The sequence below is a fragment of the Chaetura pelagica genome, unplaced genomic scaffold (genome assembly GCF_000747805.2).
Source record: "Chaetura pelagica isolate M959 unplaced genomic scaffold, ChaPel_1.0 scaffold243, whole genome shotgun sequence".
NCBI classification, from domain to species: Eukaryota; Metazoa; Chordata; class Aves; order Apodiformes; family Apodidae; genus Chaetura; species Chaetura pelagica.
The window spans coordinates 770,949-781,105 of NW_009952712.1; the positions used below are offsets into that span (position 1 = coordinate 770,949).

The 10,157-nt window shown below is 48.3% G+C and overlaps 1 protein-coding gene across 1 annotated transcript in view; it reads left to right on the forward strand.

Annotated features, from left to right (window-relative positions):
- The first annotated feature begins 398 nt into the window (after positions 1-398).
- The window catches only part of ZRANB2 (zinc finger, RAN-binding domain containing 2), an 83,549-nt gene continuing 73,790 nt past the window's right edge, over positions 399-10,157 (forward strand). Inside the window, exon 1 of the mRNA XM_009994583.1 lies at positions 399-433. Within this exon, the coding sequence (XP_009992885.1) occupies positions 399-433 (35 nt within the window). The remainder of the gene's footprint in view (positions 434-10,157) is intronic.

A 10,157-nucleotide genomic window follows, 5' to 3' on the forward strand; every position in this document is an offset into this window, starting at 1 on the left:
CTGTGTAAATTGCTTGGGCACGGCTGTGGCCAACAGCCCTTGAGTGCCAGATACCCTGGGGACCCAAGTAGATCTTGACTTCCCTACAAAACAGCTCCTGGTGACAAGAATAATAAGCCCATCATGGATGTTCCCATCCCCGTGGCTTGGACATGAGCTGCAGTAGGTGAGACCATTCTTACAGTGCAGCCCAGGGTTTGTGGCAGCACCAGAGCAGCACTGCGTGTCCTCAGGGCTTTCCAGGTCAGCCATGGACACCTCAGGATTTGGAAAGGCAGGTTCTGAGCTCTCCTGGGCTCAACAGGCACTCTCCCATCCTAACGTGTAGACAGGACGTGCAGTGAATCTGGTGTAGCTACTGGTAAAGGGTGTAAACAGAACTATCTTGACTCCAAACCATGACAACAACATCTCCTGGGTCACTCTGCGTCTGGTCAGTGGCAGATCCTACAATTTCTACCTGATCATTTACAGCCCTGTGCTCAGCAGTCACTATTTCCAGAAACGTGGCATTTTTTTAAAACCTTGAATAACATGACAAAATTCATTCTTTAAGAAAACAGTATCAACCCAACTCAAACGATACTACTCACAGTCCCAATATTCTGATCTCTCTTGTATTGCAGCTTTAAAGTGCTATATTTTCGAGTCCATTGGCTAGAAACAGTGGTGCTGCAGAAAGCATTGAGCCAGTGCAGGTTTCTGAACACAGGATACACGTGGCCCAGCTCAGCTGCCTCGTCTCAAATAAAATGGAGAGCTGTTTCTATACTGTGACTGGATCCATTTCTGTATTTCGATGATACATTTCATTGCAGTGGTTCCTGATATCTGGAACCTGGTATTTCCAGCAACAGAATAGAACAAACAGCAGCTTTATTAACTACAGGGGGAAAAAAATAAGTATTGACTGTTGGCTTTCCTATCAGGCAGAGCCACAGGAAAACACAGGCAAGAAATTCAGTCTATCTCTGAACTTTCACTTAAATCTGGGGGACATAATTATCCATAGGATCCTAGGACGGGTTGGAAGGCACCTCAAGGATCATCCTGTCCAACCTTTCAACCTGAATTGTAGATTCCAAAAAGAAACAAAACAAAGCCCCCAGACCCTTCCAGGTGCCAATGGTGTTTCTTAGCTGAAGTAGGTGCTTGCCCTTGGTCAGGCCTGGGTGTTGAGTGTGGAGGGTGTGGGGGTGTGTGTGTGGGTGTGTGTGTGTGTGTGTGTGTGTGCAGGGCTTGGTGGGACAGGATGGTCCACAGTGCCCAAGGGGGTTGCAGCTCAGATCAGCCCCCTGCCCCCCAGAGACGCAGCTGCACGTAGCTTCATGCACCCATCAGTTCAACAGGCATAGGACAGAGCCAAATGACCTTAATTTTTGTAGGATTGGAGCTGTAGGTGGTGTTGATCAAATAAAGAAACGTGGTTCTTGGTGAATCTGTTCCATGTGGTAAACTGGGAATTGTACAGATTGGGACTTAACTGGGACATGCTTCCAAAAGGGGCGGTGCAGACTGCTGCAAATTGAGCACAGCATCTTACAAAATCCACTGCCCTTTAATCTGTGGGTGTGTTTGCTGTAGGCAGCTGCTGGAAGGTATGTTCTGTGCTTCTGCAAAGGATTAACCCATACTGTTCATATCTGTCGGGCAAATATTATTATATTTATTCCCACCTTTCAAACGTGACAAATAAATGGCTTAGCTCCAAGCAGTACAACTGAATATTTATATCCAGACTGTTGTCCCCCCTGGAGCCTCCAGAGTCTGTAACACCCAAGCTCCTCCCTGTGCCATAACTCAGGTCTGCCCTGGCCCCAGTGCCACACACAGGGGCAGCCCTGCTCTGATCACACAGATGCTGCTCCTGGTATTTTACTAATACTGAATTAAAGGATGTCTCACAACCTCTTGCACAAATGCAGTTTCTCAAGGGTTTACAACTTGGCAGGAAATGTATCCTTCAGAGCTAGACAGCTTTTTTTTAAACTTTTCAATATATATATATATAATTTATTTTTTTTAGAAACTCTGCTGCTTTTAAGATACAGGAGTGTTAAAAACCATCACCAGTAAAAGCTGCTTATTTGCACATTTTCAGAGCTGCCATTCTAGACAAACAATGACAAATGTGATGCCTACCAAAATCTTTGCTTAACCCATGTAGCTGTGTTATGAGGGGTGTCTGTACCCAAATCAGTATTTACACAGATAAACAAGATGCCTTAAAGACTAAACATGCATTTACCTCTAGGGCTGGGTTAGGTTTGTGCCCAGCCTGGAGGTAAATAACCCATATTGCACAGCCTGACATGGAGGGGTTTGTTTCTTTGAAGAATAAAAAAGGAAAAACAGGAAACTTTAAAAAAAAAGGCATTTCTTAAGAATCTTAAATAATTGTAAAATTCTTGCATAAACTGAGACACATGAGGAAGTTCAGGCAAAGGGTAAATTTCAGCCTGACACTTCAGCCCTGGCAACGCATCGCCTGGCGGGGCCGGGGGTCTGAGAGTGTCACAGCTCTGCAGAGGGCTCCTCCTGTCCCCACTCTGTCCCCCCCTGTCCCCATCCCTCTGCCCCTGCCTGGTCCCTCCCGGGTGCCCTGAGGCAGGGCAGAGCCAGGTGCCTGGTGCCCCTCTCCAGCAGTGCTGCAGGGAGGCTGCAGCTTGCAACACTAAACCCTGGCTTAAAACACAACCAACCAACCAACATAACAAACCTTAAAAATCAGGAATTAAAATTTCTCCATTCAGCCTTAATATTGAGGGTAGAGAAATCAATGTTGACGTGGCAGGGAGGGGGGTTGCCTGTGGATGTGACCGACCCCAAGCAGAGGCAGAGACTCCTGGTTTGGGTTCTTTTTGCCATTCCTTTGTGAGCCCTGAGGGCAAGGGAGGGAATTTATTCTGTGATGAGAAACGTCCCTCAGTGGAAAGGGACAAATCAAGGCAGTGGCACAAGGGTCTGAGGATAGTTTGGAAAGGGTTCTCTATACAGCCTGCTCCAAAATCTGGTCTCAGGAAGGGTGGGGAGGTTTTTACCAGGGCACCTTCAGTGCTGAGCCCATCCCTGTTGCTCCTGTCACTCTCTGGTCCCTTTATGCCTAATTCATGAAGAGCTCGAAGGTCCCTTTGTATTAGAAAATTTGCCTGCTAAAAACGGCAGAGATCAGCACAGCTGCCACCTCCCATAAACTTTGCTTTCAGTCATTCATGTTTTAAAGCACATTGAGCTTCCCTGTCGCTTGGTGGGGTGTAAATTGTATCACAGGATGAGCTGTGGGGCCAGATTCCCACCCTGCTCCATCCTTGTCTCTCTCTGAGTTTGGGCAACCTGGTCAGGTCCCTGCAGGAGCCTGTGGCTTGCAGCACCCACACCTGGCATCTCTAACTCCAAGGCTGCTGTAATTTATGCCTTCATTTCGTGGCACCAGCCCTCAGCTCAGTCTCAGCTCTCCCACATGATGCTCTTTGAACCCCCCCACAAGCAGCAAGGAGGAGCAGCAGGGCTGAAAGTCCTTTTCCTTGCAGTCCCTTCACTGCATCAGCCCCGGGGCAGCCGGGCAGCAGGAAAACCTTGGCCCACATAGCAGAATAAATGACACTTCTGCAGCCAGAATGTGAAGCTGGAGGGGAGGAGAGGTGCTGCTCCAGCCCCTACAGCCACAGGAATTTCCCCTTTCAGCTTCCAAATATGAAACTGCTCATCATTCCTCCACTGCACTTTGTTTTTTTTAATGCTGCTAGATAAAAAAAAAAAATGCTGTGATGATGAAATAAATTGGATCTGGTACCTAGAGGGCAAAATCTGTTCTCTCCTAACACACACCTGTCCTGCTCGGCATTATTTCCCAGCCCAAACCAAAGCACAGTTTGCACATGGCACGATGAGATCTCTGTGCAGCAACCTCAGCTTTGCCACTTGTCAAGCCCATTTGGGCCCAGAGCTCCCAGTAACCTCAATGGCAGTGACTTCAGCTGAGCCACCAGGGAGAGGAACCCTGAAGGATGGGGCTGAGCAGCAGCAGCAGCCCCGTGTCTCGCAGAGGTGGCAGGGTCGCTTCTTCCCTGCCTTGTTTGGTTTTCCCTCTTGTCTGAAAACAGAATTTCCTCTTCTGCAGGGCGGATGGTCGGGCTGGGAGGTGCAGAGGGTTTGAGGTGTCACTGCAGGGAGCAGAGGGTCCCGTTCCCCCCGCAGTCCGGAGGGAGTCGGGGCTCGGCAGGAGCCCCGGGAGGTCGCACGGCTCATTAGGCTGCCAAAGCTTTAAAATGTTCAAGGACTTGGCTTTCTCCTCTCGTTTAAGCGAATTGCTAAAAGCGCTGGGTTGCTCTTCCAGGGAACTTTGAGTTCACTGTTTTCCTCATTAACCTTGACCTTTTTACGTCTGTTACAATAAGGAAATAAAACAAGCTAACTTCGGAGCGAGCTGCTGGAAACTGACTCCCTCCCACCTTTCTGTTCCTTCATTTTCTCTATAAAGAAGATTTAATGTTTGTTCGCCAAAAATTAAGGCTCATGAGTCCCTGTGAATCATTTTTAAACTGCGTTTAGCAAGCAGGGTGTACTGATCCTTCCTTCCTACGTGTTTATTAGGAACAGAAAGATGGGAAGGGACATTTCCCATGAGCTGCTCCCCAGAGCCTTGGCTGCTTTGCTGGGGGCAGGCTCAGGTTCCCATAGTGCTCCCAGTGAGCTGGCAAATAAGCTGGTGAGGCATCCATGTGGAGTCAGAGGCGACTCCGAACTAAATTAAACGACGTGCTTGACGCTGGCTTTGGAATTTTAGTTCTGGGGTATTTTGCATCCATCTTTTGAAGCTGCTGCAGACACAGCCCTGTGCTTTAGCCATCGGTGAGCAACAACCCGATTCAGGAAAGTGGTAATTCCACCCCTCCTCCTCCTCCATACCTCCTTCTGGTGCCCGTGGAAGAGCGAACAAGTAGCGTCCTGCTCTGCTACTTGTGCATCTTCTAGTTCTGTCAGGTTTTTTTCCCCTCACATTCATGTAATTGCAAGGCTGCCCAGTGATGCTCTTCCAGCTGTGCTGTCTCAGGGGAGATGCTCAGCACTCGGTGTTGGGCTCTGGCATTGGCAGAGGGCTGCTCTCCTCAGGCATCAGCACACACTTGGCACCATCTCCCCTCCCTGGGGCTGGCACACTGCTGGCCCCAACTCTTGCTCTCCACCTCTTGGTCCCCTTCTTTTTGTTCCCATCTCTTGTTCCCCTCTCTCCCTAGTGACAGGGAAGAGGAAGGCAAGGGAGCAGAAGAAGGAGGGTGCAGCTCTCAAACTGAGCTCCTAACCCATAAAATGAACCTTCAAAGAAGCATCAAATTGTTATCTAAAAAGACAAAGGCAGGGTGTTAGTCCTTGTGCCCTGAGGGCTGAGCTCCCACCTTCTTCTCTAACAGGGCTCCCATTTCAACTTGAACAAACCTGAAAGCTCCATGGTGTTTTTTCCAACTCAACAAAACTTTCCTCCCCAAGCTGGACACACCTGTGCCGTGGGGCACAGTGGTGGAGGCTTTCCATCCAGGAAAGGCTAATGTGGACACAGCAGAGCTGCCCGAGCGCTGCTTTGCCTTCCTTGGTGAGGAGACACGTAGTGGAAAAGATCCCTGAGATTTTAGAGCAGATTCATTTTTGTCATGGGAGCTTCAGTAAGTGGCTTGGTCTTTGTTTCAGTGCCTTAAGCACCTTTTCGCAAAAGGCCACAATGTAAGAGAGTACATCGAAGAAATTAATTTCCCCAAGTTAATCACTCTTGGTTCTGGGCTCCCAGCACAGTCACTGCCACGTCAGCTGTGCCAGCAGCTCCTGGGGAGCCAGAAGGCAGCAGTGGCAGCCCAGGGGCTCCGAGCAGGGCTCCCCGTGGGGTGTTGCTCTCCAGAAGACTTTAGTGAAGACACTTAGTTCTTCTGAAAAAGATTCAGCTAAGAGCTTTGACCTTATATTTGAGCACAGAATTAGCTCTCTGGTAAAGGTTAATGAAGAGCAGGAGGGAGTTGAGAATTTTTGACTGAAATACTTCTGAAATGGGTTTTAAACAAGCACAGGTCTCTGGTCTCCAAGGCTGTGAGCCTGACCCTGACCCTCCATGGCAGGGCTTCTGGTGTTGCTGGTGGCTGGCAGGGCTTGTCCTGGTGTTGCTGGTGGCTGGCAGGGCTTCTCCTGGTGTTCCTGGTGGCTGGCAGGGCTTCTCCTGGTGTTCCTGGTGGCTGGCAGGGCTTCTCCTGGTGTTCCTGGTGGCTGGCAGGGCTGGGGCTGCACAGCAGCTCTGGTGTGGCTGGTGGGGCTCCCTGGGTGGCTGAGACCCCCGGGGACAGCACAGCAGCTTCCTCTCACTGTTCAAATCTGTTCATCTTTCTGACAAACTGTGATCTTGAAATACATTTCTTTTTTTTTTTTTTTTTTTCCTTTGCTTTCCCATCAAGCTGATGCTTGTGGAAAGTAATTATTTTCCCATATGGTGAGCTGTGCAATCATTACTGGGAGGCTCTCCATCTCAGACTAGCCCTTTAGCATGGATCTTTTTCACGAGCACTGACAACCAGGGATGTGGCCAATTCAGGCAAAAAACAAACCAGCCTTCCCCCCCCAAAAAAACTTTCTTCATTTGCAATTCCTCTCCCACCCAAAAATCATTACACTAGTGCTGTAAATGGCAAAACATAGTAGTAAATACTGGGATGGAGTCTTAAAAGGCATTGCAAGAATTGGGGCTGCTATAATTTAATAATAACTTTAAATTATTGTGTTCATGACTTTTATCTTTAAATGCATTTTACTTACTGTAAATTAACTCTACCCCAGCCAAAACCAGCACACCTATATTTAAAGCTCACACTACTAGCAAAAACCTGAGAGTCATGAAAAGTTCTTTACTATTCAAATAAATTAAAAATATTTTGGCAATAAATCCCTTCCCACCTTCCTTTTTAGCAGAAAATCCAAACCCAAACCCCCTGCAGGGACTGGTGGTGCTGGTACTGTCCAGTACAGGCCAGGTATAGTCATGGAGTGGCCCCATTCCAGGGGCTGGAGGCAGATCCTGCCCACACTGGGGGGCTTGCCCTGATCCCTGCCACTAAGCACAGGGGACACTGGTTTGTCTGCAGACCCAGTGCCCTTGGCCAGAGCTCAGGTTTGAGCAGTGGCAACAACATGCACCACATGGATGGCTCAGCCTGGGCACAGGGAGCCATGAAAATGCACCAAGAACAAATGGTGCCTACCCACTGGGGAGGGCTGGGATTGCCCACCCATCAGGATACATTCCTGGGAATAACATCCTGTTATAGAATCATAGTGGTTGGAAAAGACCTTTAAGACCACCAAGTCCACTCATTCCCCCAGCCCTGCCCAGGCCACCACTGCCCCGTGTCCCTCAGCACCACATCTACAGGCCAGGCGATCCCTGCAGGGATGGGGACTCTGCCCTGGGCAGCCTGGGCCAGGCCCTGACAGCCCTTGTCAGGGAGAAATTGTCCCCAAGATCCAATCTAACTCTCTAGGCAACTTGAGGCTGTTTCCTCTTGTCCTGACACTTGTTCCTTGGGGAAGAGACTGACCTCCCCTGGCTCCAGCCTCCTCTCAGGCAGTTGCAGAGAGTGACAAGGCCTCCCCTCAGCCTCCATTTCTCCAGGCTAGGAACACAGGGAACACCCTGCACAGGAATAACACCCTGAATAGTGAACAACACCCGAATGCCAAATCCACGTTCAAGGACAGGTATCCTGTGCTGCTGCAGGCTGCAATATATTGGCAGCATCTGTATCCCCCAGCCTGCAGGGCTGAAGCCCTTCTGCTGGCACAGGGCTCTGCAGCAGCCCCATGTCCCTGCTAACTCATCTTGTCTTGTCACCAACCTTCTCCAAGGCACAGCACCCAGCTCGAAGTTAATAACATATGCAAATGCCCTTAGCAAAGCGCTCCCACAGATGTTCTTAATTAAAACAACCTAACCCGGGCCCACATAAAGTAATAACCCCCCAAGCTGCCTTCCTGCTCTCATATGTTCTGAATCACTGCTGCAGAATACTACAGGAATATTATTTCTATAAGAGTGAACCATTTGCTAAATAAGCCACCTGTTAAATAAACACTCCCAATCTCCAAATATTGTTATTTTGTTTTCCAGACTATGCACAAGCTGGATTTATTTTAGATGAAAAAAGATAATTACTAAAGTAAAATAACCCCAAAAAACAGTATTTTGACTATTTGAAACTATCCATCTTGTGTGCACATCTGCTCCTTTGCAAGCTGGCAGAGCTCTTACATTAAAAGAGAATCATAGTCACTTATTCAGCCCAGAGCTAATGAATTTCCATCATCAGACCTTGGCAGTCTTCACTTCTCTAACTTCTTCAGGCCTCGGGTTGTTCCATATTCACCTGGCTCCACTGCAAACTGTGTACCCTCTCCTAGGGACAAATCCTCAGCCAGGATTGTCTTAGCAAAGGAGGAGGAACAGAGTTCAGCTCAAGTTTCATTCTATGATCATGTTTTCCATGCTTTAAAAGCCAAGTTCAGCGTTACCCCCCTGCCTGTCTGCAGAGGAACATCCTGCTGCAGACACCTAGCACCTCCACTCAGTCTTTAGGACCCCCTTTCCCCATGCACCACAGCCCCTGGAAAACACTGGATTAGCTCCACAGGATGGACATGCTCCCAAAAAAACCTCAAAACTGACCAAGCAATCAAAAAAACTCCACAAAACAACAAAACCAACAAATTAGGATAGAAATATTACATTCCAGTTGGAATGGACCTACAACCATCATCTGGTCCAGCTGCAAGAAGATGCCAAAGTGCAGCTGCCTCCTTCTGCTGTCCCAGAGGAGCAAATGTCAAGGGGGAGCTGCTGCTGCCAAGATTCCTGAGCCCTTTTGTCCAGCCTGACTCAGTGTCAGTGCTCTGGTCCCAGAGCTGACAGTGCAGATTTCCATGAGGTGTTGTTTTTAGAGTTGGGGCTGAAATAGGGTCTCCACCAACACCCAGCACACCCATCCCTGAACAGGCTTCATAATAAACGTGCAAGCCACAAAGAACGCTTAAAATCTACTGCTACTGCCAGGGAGCCATTACCAGCCTCCTCAGCCATCCTCAGAGTGTGTGTGCAGACATTGCCCAGGCACTTAAGATGGGTTTGGTGACTTTATATATTATATCATATCTGAGAATAATATCTTGTTGTTACCAGTGCTTGTGCAGCACAGATGGAGGCTGGGAGCTCAGCGGTGACGTCCCCCTCCCTGCCAGCCACAGCCAGCCCAGTTAACTTGGGGTGACTGCACAGGCTATTATACTTGGGGAATAATGGCAGGTGATACTAGGCCTGTACAAAGCTGACTGATTGCCAGTAAGAGCTGGGAGGTGATCAGCTAAGTGCAGGAAATGTGGCCATAAAGATGCTCCGGCATTAGGAGTTCATATAAAATTGCAGGCACAAAACTGGACCAAACTGCTTTTCAAAATCAGCCCCATTATATCCCACTCTCTTTCACAGAGAGCCTTTGTGATCATAATTTTGCATGCTCCTATTTTGCATGTTCACACATATTTTCCTGCTCTTTGACACTCAGCACCTAGCAACTTGGCTCCATCACCTTTAGCTGATATTTTTCCCATGCCTTCTGAATAAGCAGCAAAATCATCCATGCAGGTCTCACCCTCAAAAAGAGCCCTTTTTTTCCCCAAGACAAATTCAGTTTTCATCCAGCTACAGCCTTGCCTGTGTCTTTTAAACACTAAACCCCATCAGATTCTGATTCTTTTCCAAGTGCTTTTATGCATCTTGACTCTAACAGACATTCTTAGGAAATGTCAGAAAGCCAGTATGACTCAGTTCACTGTACATGCAGCTCACAAATTAATGGTGCCTTCTAATTAGGCAGTTAACACAAACCCCTCCCCCAAAAAACAAAACAAAACCAAAACCAAACTAAAAAAAAGTAATGCTTCTCCTTGGGAGGCTTTGTGCTACTTGCTAAAGGTATTTTAATAACTGAGAGGCTTTAATGAGAGCTGACAGATGAGCCAAGGTAGCACCCAAGTACCACAGACTGCTGCCCAATGTGCTGCCCAGATCTCTGGGTCTTTTGTGCCCTCTGGGGCCCCAAAGGAGCCTCTGGGACTTGCTCAGCATCACATCC